This window comes from Elephantulus edwardii, unplaced genomic scaffold, assembly GCF_000299155.1.
Source record: "Elephantulus edwardii isolate Elephantulus edwardi_28Jun2011 unplaced genomic scaffold, EleEdw1.0 scaffold00078, whole genome shotgun sequence".
In the NCBI taxonomy this organism is placed as follows: domain Eukaryota; kingdom Metazoa; phylum Chordata; class Mammalia; order Macroscelidea; family Macroscelididae; genus Elephantulus; species Elephantulus edwardii.
This window is the reverse complement of record NW_006399828.1, coordinates 14,339,712-14,361,383: the sequence shown is the minus strand read 5'-3', so window position 1 is coordinate 14,361,383 and position 21,672 is coordinate 14,339,712. Positions and strand designations below refer to the sequence as shown.

General features: G+C 36.2%; 1 protein-coding gene across 1 annotated transcript in view; it reads right to left on the bottom strand.

The window, feature by feature from the left end:
• The window catches only part of CDC73 (cell division cycle 73), a 157,789-nt gene that overhangs the window by 96,196 nt on the left and 39,921 nt on the right, over positions 1 to 21,672 (bottom strand). Inside the window, exon 10 of the mRNA XM_006889523.1 lies at positions 17,481 to 17,545. Within this exon, the coding sequence (XP_006889585.1) occupies positions 17,481 to 17,545 (65 nt within the window). The remainder of the gene's footprint in view (positions 1 to 17,480; positions 17,546 to 21,672) is intronic.

Below are 21,672 nucleotides of genomic sequence, written 5' to 3'. Positions count from 1 at the left end.
AGTAGCTCTATAGGACAGAAAAGTATCCTATATTCCCAAGGATGGAAGGCTTTACAGAAAGAGGTAATCTTTCACCATTCTCCCATTGTTGTCGCTGTTTATCGCTGAGTGGGAAACAAACCATACGTGACTCTCCAGTGGGTTTTCAGTGAGAATAAATAGCATGGAAGGAGACTGCCCATTCTTTAAATCAGTATCACAGGACTTCCAAAAGTTGACTATAAATTTATCTTAATAAATTTATTAGAATATAGTAGGTCACTGTATCTAGTACATTTAATCTAGAGGTTTTTATCTGTATATTTATTACCAGGGAGCTCTAATGGCTTAATGGGTAAAGACTTGAGCTGCCAATTCAAAGACAGGAGGTTTCAATTCTCCAGCTGCTTTGTGGGAGAAAGATGGACAATTTCCTCTCATGCAATTTATAGTCTATGAAAACCCACTGGAGAATTAGGTATGAGTAGATTCCAACTTGACAGCACATAACAACAACTTTCCAAACATCCATTTATTTAATAAATATATAGCTGTACTTACGTTGTAATTCAATAATTCCTCTCTGTTATGAAATATTCTGTACCATTTTAAGGTAAACTGTTAAAATATTCTAATCATATTATTCTGAATTTTAGACATATTCTGCTATTTTTCAGAAAAGCCTTCTATATAACACAAGTTAAAATTCCATTACTTTAGAAATATCGAAGAATTCCTTTGTATTAGTTCTCAATTTATACTTGTAATCCAGGATGCTTACAGCAATACAAAGATAGGGGAAAACACTAAAACAACATAAATTACAAGACTGAATGAAGCCTCTATCTAAAAATATCAAACTTCAGTGACTTAAAAAAATTAAAAATAAGTAAATAAATAAAAAATAAATAAACTCAGGATTGACTGTCCAGGATTTGTAATTTCTAAGCAATAATAAAAAATTAAAACAATACTTTGATTCCGCTTTCGAACATTTTGAACATTTAAAAAAAACCAACCAACTTTTTTCCCCCACTGACACATATATAGCTCAACAATGAGACAATTACCTGAGATTTGTAGTATGATTTTTCATACAATTAGAAAAAAGATTAAAATCTTAACTTTAAATTCCTAACCATTTCAAGAAGATCTTTCTTCAATTAATGGTAAAAAGTGCCACTGTCAAAGTTCAAATGCGCATGTAGTATGATTTCTATATAGGAAGATTGGTCCAAACCAGAAGCAAGTGTTGAAAAACAGATATTAAAATATACATGGGAACAGTCACTCACAGAGGAACATGAGAAGCAGGAAAGACAAGAAGAACAATACTAAAAGAAACATCCATCAAGAAAAAGACCTGGAAAAGAAACCAAAACTTAGAATTAAAGCTCAAATGGGGTTTGGGTGGACAAAGGGGCAGGGTTAGGGATTGAAATAACTAGACAATCAAATGAGTATGAAAACAAGTAAAATTTGAATGCAAGATTTTTATAAAAGACTGAAAAGTCATTGAAGAATTAAATTTATGAAGACAGGTAAAGTGACAGCACATACTAATGCTGTGTTTAAAACAGCAAATAAAAAATTACTCAGTAATATCTAAACTCTAAAAAAATCATAAATTGATAGTTTTTTTTTTAAAAAAATTACTCAATTTGCCAAGAAATAAAGAAAATTTTTTTCCCTTTCTTTTTATTTTGTTGTACCATCAAATTGCATCCAACTGGCACTGGAGGAGACTGCCCCTCCTTTTCCAGCAGAGCATCTGATGGACTTGAAGTGTGAACTTTTGGGATTGCAGCACAGCTTCTTGCCACTAGACCACCAGAATTTCAAAATCTTTCAAATTCTTTCAAAATCTTTCAAATTCCAAATTCTTTGACATAATTTTAATTTTTTTTTAAAAAAAAAGCATGTCTAAGCTAAAAAAAAAAAGTTAAAAAATACACCAAGAAGTAGCTGGAATTTAAAAGTGACACATAATGCTTTTAATACTGACACAAATATTATTAAAATTGAACGGACTAAAGTTACATAATGAAGGTAAGAATTAGAATTAAAAGATCTTTCATAATATGTCCAAGAAATAATATTAAACTTTAGAAAATGAAAATTTTTTTCTTGAGTAATCATAAAAATAGCATCATTAAAGTACTATACACACAAATGTTTTTTAAGAACTACACTTATGAGTTGTTTACAAACCAAAATTCCATAGCATAAATGTTTATACTGCTAATACTGCCTCATATTTCAAATTCATGTCTAAGATTTTTGTCTGTCTTTAATTTCAAAACACACAGAGTCAAAGTGATGCTCACCTTGCTATCGTTAAAATTTATACAATTTCCAGATGACTACTGGCATGTATCAAAATATCTTTCTTTCAAAAATAAACCACAGGAGTTTTATGAATATGACCTTAACTACAAGGAAATCAGATTAATTTTAATAGGTATGCTACAGATTTTATTAAATTATTACTAGATATTGGTAAACCAGTATTTATTCTATAATGAATTTAAAGCTAAATTAATGGAGGTTTAGTTAAAACAAGACTTACACCAAAAATATTATCTAGTGTCCTACAAATTTTCCATAGGGCCATTAAAACAGAGGGGAAAAAAACCATACACGTGCTTGAAACACAAAACAGTCAACAAGTTTTAAAAATTCTTTTAAATACAAGTTAATCCTTTGAAGCAGAATGATAAACTAATATAGATGTTGTTAGGTGTTATCAAGTATGACCCACACCAACCCTATGAACAACAGATCTGATTCTTGTCCTATCCTGTGCCATCCTCACACTTCCTGACACACTAGAACCCACTGCAGCAGTCACTGCGTCAATTCACCTGGTCTTCCTCTCCTTAGCCAACCCTCTGCCTTTCCAATCTGCCTTTCCAAGCATCATGTTCCTCTCCAAGGAAAAACCTCTCTTAGCAGCATGTTCAAAGTATGTGAGGTAAAGCTGTATTAGAGCCTCCAAGGAGCACTCTTGGCTGCACTTTCTCCAACACTACTTATTTATTCTTTTCACAGTTTATGTGATGTTTGTACTCTACTCCAACACCACAACTCAAAGGTATCAATTCTTCTTCTGTCATCCTTATTTACTATCCAGCTCTCAGACCATGGCCTGAATCAGATGCACCTTAGTCCTCAAAGTCACATAACGGCTCCTCAATAATTTGCAGAAGTCCCTGACTTCCTGACTGCTGGTACCAAGGATCTTAACTGTGGTCCAAGTAAGATGAAGTTGTTGACAGTTTCAATCTTTTCTCCTTCTACTATGATGTTGTCTATTGGTCTAGAAGTAAGAATTTTTAAGAAGAAAAATACAGACATAGAAAAAATTTGAGTACTGCTTTTTCAAGAGAGAAACTCCCACAGACCTTAGCCTAGAGTACAGTGTTGCCATTACTGGTTTGCAACTATGGCCAAGCACATCCTGGGAGAGGCATGACTGCACTTTGATAAACTGAACAAGCTGCAGGGGCTGGACCTAGAGGTTAACAAGCAGACCAGAGCGCAAAGAGGATCCAAGGATTTTGTGGACCAAATCGACGGTAGTTTAATTAAGTTTGTTGATTAACTTGCCAAAGCAGCAGAAAATGAGAAGATGAATGCTATCAGTGCCAAAACTTGCTCTAATCTATAGCAAATCACAGAAAAGCCCAACAATAGCAACTTAAAAAATACTAACAGCAGGAAAGAAAATGGAACTAGAAGATACTGAGTTAACTATGAAGACCTGTGTAGAGCAGAAGCAGAACAAAATTAAATTTACTGACCAATTTATATTTTAGAAATAAACTGAAATTTTTCATTTTTATAGGAGGGCAAAACAAAAATCAAATCAACCTCTACCATTAATAAAAATTTAGGGGAATTTGTTTTAAACAGCATAAGCGCATAATCTGTTGACAAACCCTGGCGCAATCGACTGCAAACTGCCACTGAGACACAAGTTCTCACCTTTCATCATCAGTTTGAACTAAACAATCTGTAAATTTTGGTCCTTCTGTGTGTAAATCCACAAAATTTTGGGAAGAAAAACAATAAATTGTTATCAAATAGAAAAAAAAAAACCACGACACAAAAAAACAGATGTAGCTATCGTTAAAAGCTTACAACCATATGGTAAAATCCCAATTATTATATATTTTTTTGGATCAAAGGAAGTAATTCAAATCTTGGTAAGTTGCATTTCTTTCTACACAGGTATTTTTCTATTTGTTTTTGAAAAGCTAAGCAATCACTTACTTTGCATGACAAAGTATTTATAGCAATTATTCTAAATACTTCAGTGGAAAAGAGTATTTTAAAAATGTCTTTATAGCTTCAAATGAAAATTTTATCATTACACAGATACAATTTCACATCAATGGAGTTATAGCTTTTGTTAGTGGCACCTAACAAAACTGAGTTCAGCCCCAATTCAGCTTCTGAATGTGTAACAGAGGGATCTCTGGTAGCTTAGTGGTAAGGAACTGCACTGCCAAAACAAAGTGCAGTTCTAATCCACTGGGTTGCTCCACAGGAGAAAAACAGGCAACCTCCTCTTGTGCAATTTACTGTCTCTCACAACTCACTGGTCGGTCAGCTATGGGTCAGTTCTGTCTTGAGAGTACACAACAGCTTAAAAAAAAATCCAGTGCCCAGTTGTGTGCAACACTCACAATCACTGCTAAACTTACTGCTGCAATTCATTTCATCAAAGGTCTCTTTCACTCTGACAATTTAACCACCAAGATGCTCACTCCAATAACTAGTCCCACCAGATAACATGTTCAAAGTAAGCAAGAGATATGCTTGCTTCTACAGAACATTCTGGCTGTACTTCCTCCAAAATGGATTTATTCCTTCAATATTTATTCAATAACCCAGCATTTAAATGCATGGTTTCTCTTTTGGTCTTTCTTTTTACCGTCCAATTTTCATATACATATGACACAACTAAAAAATACCATTGCTTCTGTCAGACTTAGCTAAATCGTCAAACTGATTTTTCTTTTTAACTTTTCTTCATTCAATCATTCATTCCAAGAGATTTTCACAGTGCAATTTGTCATTTGCTTTTGTGACCTTTGCTTCACAGGTATTCACTGACAGCTGATGAAATAAAATCATTGACAACTTCAATTGCTTCACCTTTAATCAGGATTTTCTTTTTTGTTCCAGTTGTAAGGATTATCATTTTCCTATGTTCAATATTTTTTCTGTTCATTTTAACCAGTCTGTGCACAAAAGCAAGTTTCAATATTTCTTCTGGTTTTTTTAGTTCCTTCATTTCTTCTTTCTTGATCTTTTACTTTCTTTAGGGTGCTCTAGTAGTATCCATAGTAAATCATGTTGCAAACTCAAAGGCCATATCTCTCTGATGGTTCAAATTCACCAGTGTCACTAAGAGAAAAAGAGCTAATCTCCTCATGTGCAATTTACAGCCTTGGAAATCTACTGGAGGGTCAGTTTTGAGTCAGTTCCAATTCAACAGCACTAAGTTGTTGGGTGTTTTTTTCTTCATGTATGATTGTCCTCAACGCCATTATACAACTACTCTGGTCTCTGGCCCACTAGTATTCATTCAGTGAAACAAATCTATTCTTGAGATGGTATCTAAATTAAGGTGGCCTTATCTTCCAGGTAGTACTAAGGCTCTCTTGAGGAGCTCTGTGGCTTAGAGGTTAAAAAGCTGTGCTGTCAATTCAAAGGCATGTGGTTCAAACACATCAGCTGCTCCACAAGAAAAAAATGGGCAATCTCCTCCCTTGCAATTAACTGCCTTTGAAAATTCATTGCATGGTCAAGCTATGAGTCAATTCCAATTCAATAGTACATAACATCACGGCTCTCTTGGGCTTCCTTTGACTGTCTTCAACTATACCCTGAACTTGCAATATGAGCATACCTAGTGGATACCTTTGTCTTAACTGAAAATGCATTTGATCTTATTGTCTAGTCCATCTACATGTCATCATTTGTATTTTAGAAGGAAAAATTATTTGGTTCTTACTGTAAGCCTCAGGTAATTATTCAAAAATGGTTCAGTAGACCCTGACCAGAAATTCCTACAAAATGAAGATGTTCAAATTTCTAGGTCCATTTTAAGAACATGTGTGGAAACGCCTAGGTGATCAAAGGTATAAATATTGGGAAAGCTGCAACGTATCTAAAATATGTCACTCTGCAAAAGCAGTGTTCTAACAATATGATGGTAGAGTTGGTCAGTGAGCCCAGGCCCAACAGTGGATTTGGGGAACTGGTCAGTGACCCAAAAGGAGTGCAGAGTGTTTGCTATAAATACTTTATAATGCAGAGAATAATAATGATAGATGTTGATTTTCTGATCAAAACCAAAAAATATTCTGGTCATATCCTGGTCAGAGACCTTGGTCATATTCAAGTTCCCTAGAGGTGGCACTGGACATACAGAGATCACGGTTGGATTAACCCCTACATAAGCTTCCCCTGCCACATGGAGACGATCTTTACTCAAAAAGAACAGACTGCTCTAAACCGAAGAGGGAAGAGGAGGTTGTTGCTGTTGTTATGTGTCATCGAGTCGCTTGCAACTCATAGCAACCCTATGTACAAGAGCTCAAAACGCTGTTCTATCCTGTGCCCACCTCAACGTCTCAAACACACTCATTCCTACCACTCCAGTCACAGAATCTATCCATCTAATAGAGTGTCTTCCTCTCCTTCGCCACCCCTCCACTCTGCCAAACATGATATCCTTCTCCAAAAATCAGTCCCTCCTTGCAACATGCCCAAAGTATGTCAGACGAAACTTCAGAATCCTTGACTCCAAGGAGCATTCTGGCTTCACCTTCTGCAGGACAAACCTGTTTGTTCTCCTAGCAGTCCATGGTGTATTCAACACTCTTCTCCGGCACCACAGCTCAAAGGCATCAATTCTCTTTCTATCATCCCTATTCACCTTCCAACTCTCGGATGCATAACACGTAATTGCGAAGACTATAGCCCAGATCAGGTGCGCCTTAGTCTCCAGCCTGACTTCGTCGCTCTTCAGGACTCTTAAGAGGTCCCTCACAGCTGACTTTCCCAATGGAAGAGGAGGTTACACAGAAGAAAAAATATTGCATAAAAAGAAGGGAAAAAAAGTGAAGGAAAAAAAACCCCAAACCTCAATTTATGGCTCAAAAACAAATGCATGTCAGAGAAAGGTATAAGAAAAGAAATTTACTTGATGAATAAATGATTGAGCTTATAGAATTCTATCATGCAATCTCTAGCATCATCCATCTCACCAAAATCACATTATCCAGTGACAGTTCCAAGTTTCCAACTTTCACATTCCAACCACCAAGAATTATTAATGCATCTTGTTTGCATGTTAAACAAAATTTAGATTGCAGAAGTTGGTAAAAATCTTCCAATTACTTAATCTTTAATATTCATGGTTAGTGTAAAAATTTCTTAAAGGCATATGAATATTAATTACTAGTTGTCTACATTTTCACATAAGCCAAAATGAGATTACATATAAAATTATAAATTTACAATATAAGCAATTGTCATCTGTGAGGCCCTCTATGTCTCTGAGTCTCGTTATTAATACTACAAAGTCTAAAATAAAAATGATATAATAAGTAATCTTCTCAACTTCATCAGTATCACTCAATAGCAAACCTGGCTTTAAAGCATGAACTTAGTTGTATTTCCAACTGATGAACTGCTCTTTAACAATCAAATACTGCCTTTAATTACTGCAAAGCTCTTCAAAGTCAATGGCAATAGTGTCTAAGAACATAATATAAGTAAGTGAAGCTCTATCATTTTCACTGCTGTCAAGTTAGAACTGAACCACAAGCTGGGCTTCTAGTAGGTTTTCAGAGGTTAAATCACAAGAGAGGACACTGTCCATCTTTCTTGAACCACTGATGGATTTGGTCTGCCGAACAGGCACCACCTTTGAGTTAGCAGTGCAATTCCTCAAGGAATCTATCACTAGAATTCCCAAGTAAGTGATGTTATTGTAAAGTAACATCAAGTTGAAACTAACTCATAAATGATCTTCCAATGAGTTTTCATAGGTAGTTAACTGCACAGGAAGAGATAGCCTTCCTTCTTCTGTAGAGGAGCTGGTGGATGCGAGCCACATGCCTTTTGATTAGCAGTTGTTGTTGTTTCGCTGTTATGTGCCATTGAGTTACCTGAGACTCATAGGGACCCTATGTAAAACCACCCTAAACCCTGCTCTATCCTGTGCCAATCCCGTCTCTGTCACACCTACCCCCCCATTACCTAAGTCACTGAATCAATCCACCTCATAGAGGGAGGGTCTTCCTCTCCTTGCTGTCCCTCCACCCTTCCAAGCATGACGTCCCTCTCCAAGGACTGGTCCTCCTTGCAACATGTCCAAAGTATGTGAGACGAAGCTTCAGAATCCTTGCCTCCAAGGAGCAGCCCAATTTAACCCTCTCTACGACAAACCTGCTCGTTTTCTTAGCAGTCCATGGTGTAAGTCTATACTCTTCTCCAGCACCACAGCTCAAAGGCATCAATTCTCCTTCTATCATCCCTACTCACTGTCCAGCTCTCTGACACAGAACAAGTGATTGCAAAGACCACGGCCTGTGTCAGGCGCACTTTAGTCTCCAGAGTGATATCACTGCTCTTCAGTACTTTGGAGAGGTCTCTAAGAGCAGATTTTCCAGTCGCAATTTATCTTTTAATTTCCTGGCTGCTAGTGCCAAGAGTGTTGATTCTAGAACCAAGCCAACTAAAGCTGCTAACATTCTCAATCATTTCACCATCTATCTTAATGCTGCCAACTGGCCATGTGGTGAGAAACTTTGTTTTCTTGATATTGAGCCTCAATCCATATTGAAGGCTATAGTCCTTGACCTTTCACAGCAAACACTTCAGGTCCTCCTCAGTTTCAGCAAGAAAGGTTGTGTCATTTGCAAAACGTAGATTGTTAATAAATCTTCCTCCAATCCTGATGCCACATTTTTCTTCATACAGCCCAGATTCACAGATAATCTGTTCTGCATATAAACAGAAAAGGTATGGAGATAGGACACATCCCTGGCATACACCCTTCCCAATTCTGAACCATGCAGTGTTGCCTTGCTCTGTTCTGACGACTGCCTCTTGGTCCACATATACCTTTCGCATTAGCACAATCAAGTGTTCTGGGATTCCCATTCTTCTCAGAGTTACCCACAGTTTGTTATGATCCACACAGTCAAACACCTTTGCATAATCAATGAAACACACATAGACATTCCTCTGGTATTCCCTGCTTTCATCCAAGATCCATCTAACATCTGCTACAATACCCTTCGTACCATGACTCCTTCTAAACCCAGCTTGCATTTCTGGCAGTTCTCTGCTGATGTACTGTTCCAGTTGTTTTTTTATAATCTTCAGCAGAATCTTGCTTGCATGTGATATCAAAAATATTGTTCAATAATTTTCACACTCTGTTGGATCACCTTTCTTTGGATTGGGAACGAATATAGATCTCGTCCAGTCAGTTGGCCAAGAGGTTGTCCTCCAGATTTCTTGGCACCACTTGGTGAGCACATCTAGGGTAGCATTTGTTAGTTAAAATATGTCAGTTGGCATACCATCAATTCCTGGGGCCTTATTTTTTGCTAATTCTTTCAAAGCAGCTTGAACTTCTTCCTTTATCACCATAGGCTCTTGTTCATATGTTGTTTCATGAAATTCTTCTCTGTCTGACAATTCCTTTTGGTACAATGACTCTGTATACTCTTTCTATCTTCTTTAAATACTTTCTGGATCATTTAATATTCTGCCCAAAGCATCCTTAAGTATTGCAATGTGAGGTTTTAATTTGTTCTTCAGTTCCTTGAGCTTAAGAAATGTTGAGCAAGTTCAGTCCCTTTGATTTTCTGACTCTAGCTGCTTGCACATTTCATTGTAATACTTTGTTTTATCTTACCGCGCTTCCTTTTGAAATCTTCTGTCCAACTCTTTAGTATCTTGATTTCTTCCCTCTGTGCTGGCTTCACAGCACTCTAGTGCAATATTCAGAGTCTATTCTGACATCCTTTGGTCTTTTCGTCCTCCTCCATCTTTGTAATGATCTTTCACACTCATACTGTATGATATTCTTTATATCCACCCACAGCTCATCTGGTCTTCACTCACTGGTGTTCAAGGCCTCAAACCTATTCCTGAGATAGACCACCATAGCTTATAAGTAAATGAAGAGGGCTGTATAAACTAATACAGAGTGAAAACTCTAAAAGTCTACATAAAATATGCTATTTAAAGAAGGTAACCACTACTAAAATCAATGTGGCCAATGCTATGTGAAAAACTGTGGACTCAACACCCAATCATGCCAGATCACCTCCCTAAAGTTGGAAATACACACTGTTGATTATGTAACATATTTTTCAAATACTGGTAAATAAAACCTTAAATTATAATAAGTGTCTAATCCCATTTGCATTGACAAAGAAAATCAGAAATGTGTTTAAAAGGGTCATGTTTCAATGCACTGGCACTTAGGAATAGGCTGCTTCAAACCGTGGAAAGAAAAACACTTGCCAAAGGTCTCCTTAAAATATATACAATAATTAAATAGTCACCCACAGCTATTTACCATGCTCTTCCCACCACAAGGCTTTTACTCCTGTTTATTCCATCTTCCTAAAATGTGTCTTCCTGCCATCACCAAGTTAACCCACACCTAAATTTCAGGTCTTATTCTATTTTCTCCTCAATAAAGTATACTGACTTCTATAACAAATCTTCCATTTCAGGTTCCCATGGCACAATATTCCTCTACATAATATGTACAGTAACTATTTTACATTTGAGTGGATAATGTGTCTCTCCCCTGCTAAACTAAACTCTATAAAAATATATTTCACTTTGCTCTTTATTGTCCTAACCCAATACATGGCACTCATTATCTATTTAACAAATTATTTACTTAAGAAAAGAAGCCCTTGCAAACTTCTGAGTTGTAAAACAATCCAGTGTTAGATGGAATTTGCTCCAGGACTTAAGAACCATAAATGACATAGCTGAGCCTCTACATCTTGTGGTTCCTAACCTCTACACTATAACAGACAAAGTGCTAGTAATAGGCCTTTTATTGTAAGAACCACCCTCCCTCTATAACTTGATTTGTGCCACTACTAGAACCTCTACTGGAAATATTATTGCTTTTTAATTTTTGACTCATGTACTTTTAACTTGTTAGTTAAATTTGTATCTTCTAGGTTGCAACACTCCCATGATACATCTTCAAGGATATGAACATGTACGGCTAAGCACAACTGGTAACAGTGCATCTAAATTCCAAAATCAATCTCCATAATAGTCTGTGTTTCCTACTGCCAAAGGGGCCCTTTAGAGTAGTGAGAGAAGATCTTCACCCTGAAACCCACAGCGTCCCTTTTCAGCAGGAGTCGCTAAGAGAATACACCATCCCCTTTTCCTTATGAATCAGGGTGAAGTCTCTCTCAGGGAGGAGTGATAGGGAATGGCAAGGGACACACAGACAAAGGAGATTAATCAGAACTGGCTTTGACAAGCACTGTGGCAATTGGACAATTAAAACAGATATTTGGGGGGGGTGGAAGAAGAACAAACTGGGGAGGAGGGTAGAGAAAACTGCAACAATGAATGAATGAAAACCCAAAATCTCTGTAAACATTCATTAAAACTAATAAAATTTAAAAAAAAAAAAAGGAAAGGAAGCCCTAAGTAAGAAAGCCTCACTCAACTATTTTCTGCTGTCCTGGACCATACATCTGACTGTACAACAATAGTGCCCTTTGTTAGATGGCATCAAGTCAGTTCCAGCTCTCAACAATCCTATATATGTACAACAGAATGAAACACCGTCCAGTCTTCCATCACACAAACAATTGTTGCTATGTCTAAGGCCATTGTTGTACCCACTGTGCTAATGTATCTCACTGGAATCTTCCTCTTTTTCACTAACCCTCTTTCCGATCAAGCACTGTATTCTCCACACACTGTTGTTACGTTCCATCGAGTCAACTGGAACGCATACTGGCCCTATGAACAACAGCTTTGAACCCTGCCCCATTTTAAGCCAATCTCACTGTCTCTGACACACTTTTCCCTATTTCCATAGTCACTCCGTCAATCCACCTCGCTCTGGGCCTACCTCTCCTGCACTGAACCTCTACCCTTCCAAGTATCACGTCCTTCTCCAGGCACTAGGTTCTCTTAATAGTATATCCATAATATATGAGATGAAGCATTCATCCTGTAAGCATTGTCGTCTGGGTGTATTTCATTCAAGAAAGATCTGTTCATAACTTGGGAATCCACTTGATGAACAATATTATTTGCCAACACCACTATTCAACTGTAGTAATTCTTCAGTCTTCCTTAATCCAGGTATTGCTACTATAGTAACTCACATGACATTTCCAGTTGAGGTTAACCAAATTAATCAACCAACCATCAAATGAGCATGAAAAAGGATTATACAATATTGGAAGCTAGACGGATAAAAGAATAGGTTACTAATGATATGTGTTCCTGCTTATAAAATTGTTCAGTTGGTGGCAAGACTAAGAGTTATTGGTGACTCTGCTAAAAGACAAATTAAAACCCACCTAAATTTACTTACTTTCAGGAAAGTAATCCTGCAAGAGATATTTATCACCGTAACTGTTCTATGTATTAGAACAGATGTAAATGAAAAGCTAAAAGTGAGATTTCAGTATGTACAACTTCATGTGTAAGGTACATTTTCAAAAATGAAGATTAAAATAATCAAGCATCAAACGTATGAAGTCCTTCCTGAATAAGTTAAATTTGGACACTAAAACAGTTCTCCCATTGATGCAATTACCAAATATTTACAAATACTATAAGAGTGAATTGATTTTTATCTTCTTATTCTCCCTCCAGTAGAAGCATAGATAAATGCCTTGCTGCTACCTAGCCAGCAAAGACAGGTCTTCAGCATTTGTTCTTATTTCCTATATAATGAAATGCACTGTCAAGTGTTACTTTCTCAGTTAAAGGTGAAACCATTCACAAATGGCATCATAAAGATATATTCTCATGTACTCTGCACAGAATGGTTTGCACTCTCAATTCATCTCTCTAAAGCAACTTTTCGTAAACTGAGCCTCTGTCACTGTAGTTCCATCATCAGAGAGAGGAGGGCCCAACTAACTGTTGTGGTGAAATAAGCTAGGGGAAAAAAAACACGTATTATTTTCTTCAAATTTAGATATTGATGTATTAAAAACAATGAGATTTCTACAATAAATAATCTGTTTAGTTTTATGGTTCTTAAAATAGAGACCCAAATAACGGATTTTTCAGGAGAAGCATCAACTTATAAAACTGCTTTTTAACTTTCGGATATTTTTAAGGCTCATGTCTCTAGAATTTTTTATTGTGAAACATCTCTTGGGCTAAATTAAATGACAGCCAGAAACAAACTGACACAAACTTGTTAACTTTATAAAGATACTTTCCTATCTAGTCCTATAAAAGTTTCAAATGCTTATGGTTTTAGAATGTTACCATATATTATTAAACCACATACCATACCTAAATTCAAAGGATACTTTATTTCTGTAATAAACTCAAAAAATTATGATCATTAAATAATATTAATAAAATGATATTTCCTACCTCTTTAACACATATACAGGGGAGAATTTTTCTATCTGCTTATGTTAAAATTTTTGGGCATCTGCATTAGACAACTTACAACTATTAATCTAGTCTTGCATTTAAGTTCAATCTCTCAAACTTTAAAAAACATGCCACTTGGGGAGCTCTGGTGGCCTAGTGGCAAGGAGCTGCAACTACAATCCCAGAGGCGAATGGTTCAAATCCACCAGATGCTCTGCCGGGGAAGGAGGGAAAATCTCCTCCTGTACCAGTCAGATCTGATTTGATGGTACACGCACACAAAAATAATAAAATAAAATAAAATTTTAAAAAAATTAAAAAATAAAAAATGCCACTTAATCTTGAGGTAGACTGATCCTAACTTCAGAAACGGTTTGTACTAAGTAGTGATATTAACATCCCAAAGAACAAAGGGAGGAAACAAAAAATTCAAAACAAAATCATCTAACAGTAAGCTATATGTAAGTGAGAAAGGAAGACACAAGTATGCAGCAAAACTCTAACACACATTATTACATGTTGCTGCACACTTTTAAGCTGACGACCGTGCTTAGAAACACATTCAGCCGTCATTTGCAAGAACGTGTTAGTTTCGTATGTCTGGACAGATTTGAAAAAGAGAAACTTTCTTAACTGGAAATAAACGTAGAAAGTGATTAAACACGTAAGAAGACCATAACTCCAATACAGAAGAGGAAAAATATATTAAATTAAAACATAAATTTGACGTTCAACTAAAAAGAATAATTTGAGAAACTTCAGAGCTTCTAATTTGAACTTGTATTCTCTTTTTTAATAATTAAATGAAACCCAAAAACTCGGGCTCGGTATTAATAAAACTACTAGCAACGTAACGATTTTATTCTGCTGCACTCATACGTATTATAGCTTCGGATGAATTATTTTTTAAAAGCCACAAAGATCAAGAGAACTATGAGATATCATCTCACCACAGTAAGACTAGCAAAATTTAACAGAACAGCAAGCAACAAATGCTGGCAAGGTAGTGGAGAAACTGGAACCCTTATTCACTGTTGGTGAAAGTGGAAAGTGGTGTAACCACTGTGGAAAGCGGTGTGGCGCTTTCTCAAAAAGTTACAAATAGAGATACCATTTGACCCCGCAACTCCAATACTGGGAATATACCCTAAAGGGATGATAATCACCATCCAAGCAGATATATGCACACCCATGTTTATCGCAACTTTGTTCATAATAGCAAGGAGCTGGAAACAACCTAAGTGCCCATCAACAAATGAATGGATAGAGAAGCTGTGGTATATTCACACAATGGAATACTATGCTGCATTGAGAAATAAGGAACTCATGCAATATTATTCAAAATGGTTGCCCTGGAGGACATTATGCTGAGTGAACTATCTCAGTCACAAAAGGGCAAACACTGTATAGTGCCACTGCTGTAGAATGGGACTGACATCAGGGTTAGGGTAAGAATGAGAAAAACTGGATGAATTATGTATACTGCATTGAAACTGATGAGGGAGAGAACAGTTTAAAAGCAATAGATTTTAGACATTATGATTATCATAAGAGTCAGAAATGAAGGTTGCAAAGTAGAGTATACTAGGGGTAAGAGTGGGGGGTTGCAGGGAGATTGTATACCAAAGAAGGAATTTTACTTTTCAAAGAGAAGAGCAAACTGGGGCTGGGGGTGGGCAGGGAGAAAAGTGCAACAATGAATGAATGGAAATCCAAAATCTCTATAAATGTTCACTGAAATTAATAATATTTTTTTTAAAAGCCACAAAGAATAAATTCATTTAAATTCATGCTTTATTTATCTATTTAGCAATAGTCTTTGATGAGGAAGCAAATCCTATCATTCTCATACTGGTCCACTAAAATTAACATGCTGTACTTGGTTTAGATTTAACTAGCTATTCTGTAAAAAACAACACAGTTAGAAACCATGACTGATTTTAATATTTACATAAAAGCTTATAGAATGAGGACGATTTTGTGACATTTCAGAGCTATAAAGATGAGACAAAAGTGAAAATAACAATAAACTGTCTTGTTACTTAAGGATAACAATTTCAATTCTACTAAAAGTCACTTGAAAAATGATTAATATGCAAGTGCTATGCTAAAGAAAATGTCAGTAACTGAATAAGGTAAGAGTTTAAGCTAAATCTTACAGTTAAAAATTGTATTTTAAAATCAGGAGAAAAAATCTAGATCATATACTAGGTGTATCTAATCTCTTATTATGTTTTCCCTTACTTATGGTGATAGTACTGGCCTTCATGCTAATAAAACCCAGTCCCCTGATAAACCTCATTCTTTTCTTTTTTCTTTTCCCCCTTTTTGTAAATTGAGATTTTAATGAACATTTAAAGCAAACTTGGATTTCCATTCATTCATTATTGTGCATTTTCCTCCCTGACCACTCTCTCACCCAGTTCATTTTTCTTTTTGGGAAAAAAAATTTTTTTTTCTTTGTGTACAATCCCCCCCGCCCGTCCACTTTACTTTGCAGCTCTTATTCAGTCTTGATTTTTGCCTGTGCCTGCATGGAATGCTCTTCCTCCAGATCTCTGCTGAACTGTAAGGTAGTATGGATATTCTGTCTAAAGAAGCCCCAACACTCTTATTCACTTTTACCATCCCTGTAACTAGAACAAGGTCTGAGACAGACTTGCTCAGTAAGTACATGGTGAATCTATATACAATGTCAATATTACAAAAATCAATCTTAAGATAATTTAAACTAAGTTTAGATATGGACAAAATATAGAATATTCTATACCTATGAAGCCTAGAAAAGGAAAAACATCCAACTTTTACTATCAGATTCTCGGTATGTGTTACCTACTTCATGAAATAAAGGAATACGGTTAATTCCACGCAGATGAAAAGACATACTCTAATTCTGAAGAAACACAATTATATAAAAGCCTTTATTATACTAACTCTTTAAAGAACAGGTAATTCATAAACAGAAAAGTTGGGTTTGGCATTAGTGTTCAAAGTATGACCCATGACCATTAATTTCAACTCGAAGTTATAGGTTATTCTAATTAATATATATACACACAGATATATATTGCCCCAAAATATATAAGCAATTAAACATTAATGTATTTTCTGCTCTATGCCACTAAGACCTATAACTGACTAAATTAAAATTTAAAATCCAAAATATGGGTTGTTTATAACATACAGAAACAGCAATCTTTAGGAGATTAAAGTAAATCAAAGTAGATTATGACCACTGCACTGGAAAAGTGATGGAAAGGATTATCTAAAAGGACTGTATGATCAGGCATTATATGTATAACAATTAACAATATGGAACAAGAAGTGCACTACAAAGTGAACTGGGGAAGGAGGATGAAAAAGGGAGAAAAATATGCATCAAGGAATAAATGAAAATCCAAGCTTTCTGTAAAATTTCATTAAAATCACAAAGAGGAAAAGAGTAAACCAGTCTTTTATTTGTGGACATGCAGCATTCATTTCAATTAACCATATATATCAACCACTGCAATCTGCTTCATCCTTAGTTTTTAAAATGCTTTAATATATTACAACTGCAAAGAACTAAGGATATGGCAAACAGCTGTCTCACAGTAAACTCCTCATTAGCATTAGTCAAGATAAGTTACTCAAAATAGGATTTACCTATAAATGCTCAGCTCTATTAAAATATTAACAAACACAGGACACCCTTATAGCAAATTATCCATCACAGAGAGCTATTGGCACAACAGGTCATCAAAGATACACAGGAAGCACTAGGGGAAAAAAAATTTCTTTTTCTTAACATCTACTCCTAGAAGGTGCCTGAGATAAAACAATCTTGGCAGTCAATGTGAACTTACCGTCACAGATTTCAGTGTCATACCATGGTAAGTGCCCATAGTATCAATTTTGAAGCCTTCCGTTTCTAAAATGAAAAAAATATTTTAAAATTAGACTTTACGTGTTTCACGTATAAGCACAAATACAAAATACATTATATCTGAAGTTCCACAAATATAACAAAGCTTTCAACTGTTTATACATGTGAAGTTAAATTACACATTAGTGAAATGAAAACTTTAAGAGCATTAATCACAAAAAAAGGGAGCTCTAATGACCAAGTGGTAAGGAGCTGTGCTGCCAACGCAAAGGCACGAGGTTCAAGTCCACCAGCCACTCTATGAGAGAAGGACAGGCAATCTCTCAGGTGATTTGTTTCCTTCGAAAACCGCTGAAGGGTCAATTATGCATCAGTGCTAACGCAACAGCACAGAAGAACAAAGTCTCAAGAATATGTTAGGTACACACAAACAAGCCTCCTGTGTTAATTCTAGTCAAAACTATCTGCAATTCAAGTGTGATTATAAAATTAGACTAATTTTCGTTGTAAATGTATACACAAATAAATCTAGGAAGCACTGGTGGCCTAGTGACAAGAAGCTACACTGCAATCCTGAAGGCACATGGCTTGAATCCATCAGCTGCTCTGTGGGAGAAGGATGGACAATCTTCTGGGTGATAAAACTGCCTCTAAAAACCTGCTTGGAGGGTCAGCTACGGGTCAGTCTGGCTCAACAGTATTCAGCAACAAAATATATTATTGTTAAGTGCCGTTGAGTCAAACAGGACTCAAAGCAACCTATGAACAAAAGATCTGAACCCTGTACTATCCTGTGCCATCATCACACTTCCCAATATACAAGAGACCAATGCAGCCGTCACTGTGTCAATCCACCTTGGCAAGAATCTTCTCCTTTACCACCCCTCCAACCTTCCCAGCATCATGTCCTACAAGGAACTGCCCTTTTCTAGAAACATGCCCAGATTATGTGAGATGAAGCCTCATCATTCCTGTCTTCAAAGAACACACTAGTGAACCCTCTCTAAGACTTATCTGTTTGTTCTCTTGATCGTTCATGGGATGTTCAGTGCTCTTCTCCAACACCACAGCTCAAAGGCATCAATTCTTCTGTCATCCTTATTCATTGTCCAGCTTTCAGATGCACAACAAAGAATCGGAAAGACTATGGCCTCAATCAGTCACACCTTAGTCCTCAAACCTAACATTATTACTCCTCAATAATTTAGAGCCCTCTAATTGCAGATTTTCCCAGTGCAATATTTCCTGACTTCTGGTACCAAGGGTGTTAATTATTAATCCAAGCAAAATGAAGATGTTGACAGTTTTAATCTCCTCTCCATCAATCATGATGTTGCCTATTAGTCCACTGGTAAGAATCTTTGTTTTCTTGATATTGAGAAGGAATCCATATTGAAGGCTGCATTCCTTGATCTTCTGCAACAAGTGCTTTAAGTCCTCCTCATTTTCAGCAAGCAAGGCTGTGTCATCTACATAACACAGGTTATTTATGAGTCTCTCCAATCCTGATGCCACACTCCTCTTCAAAGAGTCCAGCTTCTTAGATAATGTGCTCAGCATACAGATTAAATAGGTATGAAGAGAGAATACAACCCTGACGCACCCCCTTCTCAATTTTAAACCAGGCAGCGTCACCCTGCTCTGTTCGCACAAAAGCCTCCTGGTCCAGGTATAAGTTCCACCTGAGCACAATTAAGTGCTCTGGGATTCACATTCTTCTCAACTGGAACAGTTCTCCAACTTTTAACAGTTGGATTCTGAAGGGTAAGTTGTTTTTATTTACTTGAAAGTCTGGTTTAAACTGTTTTAGATGTTTTTTATTTTGTTAACAAACAAGTATAAGCTGATTGGACATTTATATTTCATTGATAATCAGCTGAGGGTTGGAAGTCTCTTGTTTAAGCAATCAAGACCTGGTGGGTGGGCCTTTGTATTTAAAAGTAGGAATGAGGATAGTTATAGTAGTGTAGTAGTAGAGACCAGATTGGAATTCAGTTGAAACGAGTAAGGGCAATAACAAACATCATTTAATAACTGAATATGGAATGTACATAGCTTGAATGTTGGAAAACTGGAAATTTTTAAAAATGAAATAGAATGCATAAATATTGCATATGTCATGAACACAACATACTAAGCATTAGTGAGATGAGACAGACCAGCTTTGGCCACTATGAATCAGAAAATAATATGGTATACTAATGCAGGGAATGAAAAATAGAAAAAAGGTGTTGCACTCATAGTCAAAAAGTCCATTTCAAGTTCTATCCTAAAATACAATGTTGTGAGTAATAGGATAATATCCATATGCATACAAGGGAGACCCATTAACACAACTGTAAGTCAAGTATACACTCCTACATCTGGTGCCAAAGAGGAAGAAAATGAGAATTTTTACCAAATTGTGCAGTATGAAATTGGCCAAACATGCAATCAAGATGCATTAATGATAACTGGTGACTAGAATGCAAAAGTAAGATGTGGTGAAGAAGGAATAGGAGTTGGAAAATATGAGTTTGGTGATAGAAATGGGGCTAGAAATAGAAGATTGAATTTTATCTTTACAGTGATTTATTCATTGCAAATGTCCCTTTTAAAAGATACAAATGACAACTTAACACATGGAAGAAATTGTTGGAGAAGTTCAATATCGGCAATCGAAACTAGGCCAGGGGTGGACTATGGGTCAGCTCATCAATTACTCATAAGCAAGTTCAAATTCAGGGGAAAAAAAATTAAAGTAAGCTCACAAGAACCAAGACATATTCTTGATTCAATTTCATTTGAACTTAAAGATCATCTTTGGAACAGGTTTGAGGCACTGAATACCAACGAAGACCGGATGAGCTATGGGATGATATCAAGGGTATCATCCATGAAGAAAGCAAAAGGTCATTATAAAAACAGGAGAAAGAAAAAACCAAAATGGATGTCAGAAGAGAATCTAAAAAGTGCACTGTAGCACTGAGAAGCGAAAACAATATCTAAAATCTGTAATACAGTTCTATTTTTTTACTAATAAAAAATTTGCATTCCAAAAGTATAACCAGAAGTATGGGTCATTCTCTTTATAAAAAAGCAAAGCTGTAAAAAGTGACTTGGGTTTCAGGACAGAGTCTCAATACTCTTTATATTAAGTATCAACAAACTCTTTCCATAGGGGCCACACATAAGTTAAATATTTTGCACCTTCTAAATTATCTGGTCTCAGTCACAACTATTAAATTTTGTAGTAGTAGAACAAGAGCAGTATACATAATATACCCAAGAGAAGCTCATCAGCCTCAAAAAGACAAAGACAGTATAAGACCGCTGCTATAAAAATGTAAGGATATTATGGTTAGCACAGGAATCCAGAATTAAGGTTGCATAGAGAAGTATACTTGGGTGGGGGGTAGGGAGAAGGGACATGGGAATTATATACTAATGAAGGAATTTTTTTTTTCTCTCTTCGGAGGGGGAAGCGAGCTGGTGGGGAGGGGTGGGAAGGGAGAAAAATGTGGCAATGAATGAATGGAAATCCAAAACCTCTGTAAAAAAAAAAAAAAAAAAAAAAAAATTAAGAAAAAAAAAAAAAAAAATGTAAGGAAAGGTTTATACAAACAGCCAGAATTATTCTTGGATGGTTATGAGGGATGGAAAGAGAGAAGAGATTAAAATAGTAAATAGATAAAAAGCATATATAATGATAGATGAAAAGACAGGCCATATACACTTAAGGGATTATCAGCACAGTATCACTGAAGAAAAGACAGACAAAGAGGTATACAGGAGAAATTAAAAGGATAAAGTGAGAAAAGTGAGATTATACTGTGGATTTTTAAACAAACTATGCATGAGAGATTGAATGAAAATTAACGTAAAACCCAGGAAAAACCGGCCAGAGAGGGAAGACAGGAAGCTGCACTGGGGAAGGTCACCTCGGATAACAGCAAAGAGGCATCTTTCAGGTAAAACCCAGGAAAAACCAGCCCTGAGAGGGAAGACAGGAAGCTGCCCAATGGGGAAGGTCACCTCAGATAACAGCAAAGAGGCCCTCGGGCCAGAAAGGAAAACATAATCTACACAGGAGTTCTACAGGACACTTCACCTTCCCTTGAGACAGTACAACTAAACTTAAGAGACACTGGTCAAAAGAAAAAAAATGTCAGCAGTTGACGTGCTTGGAATCA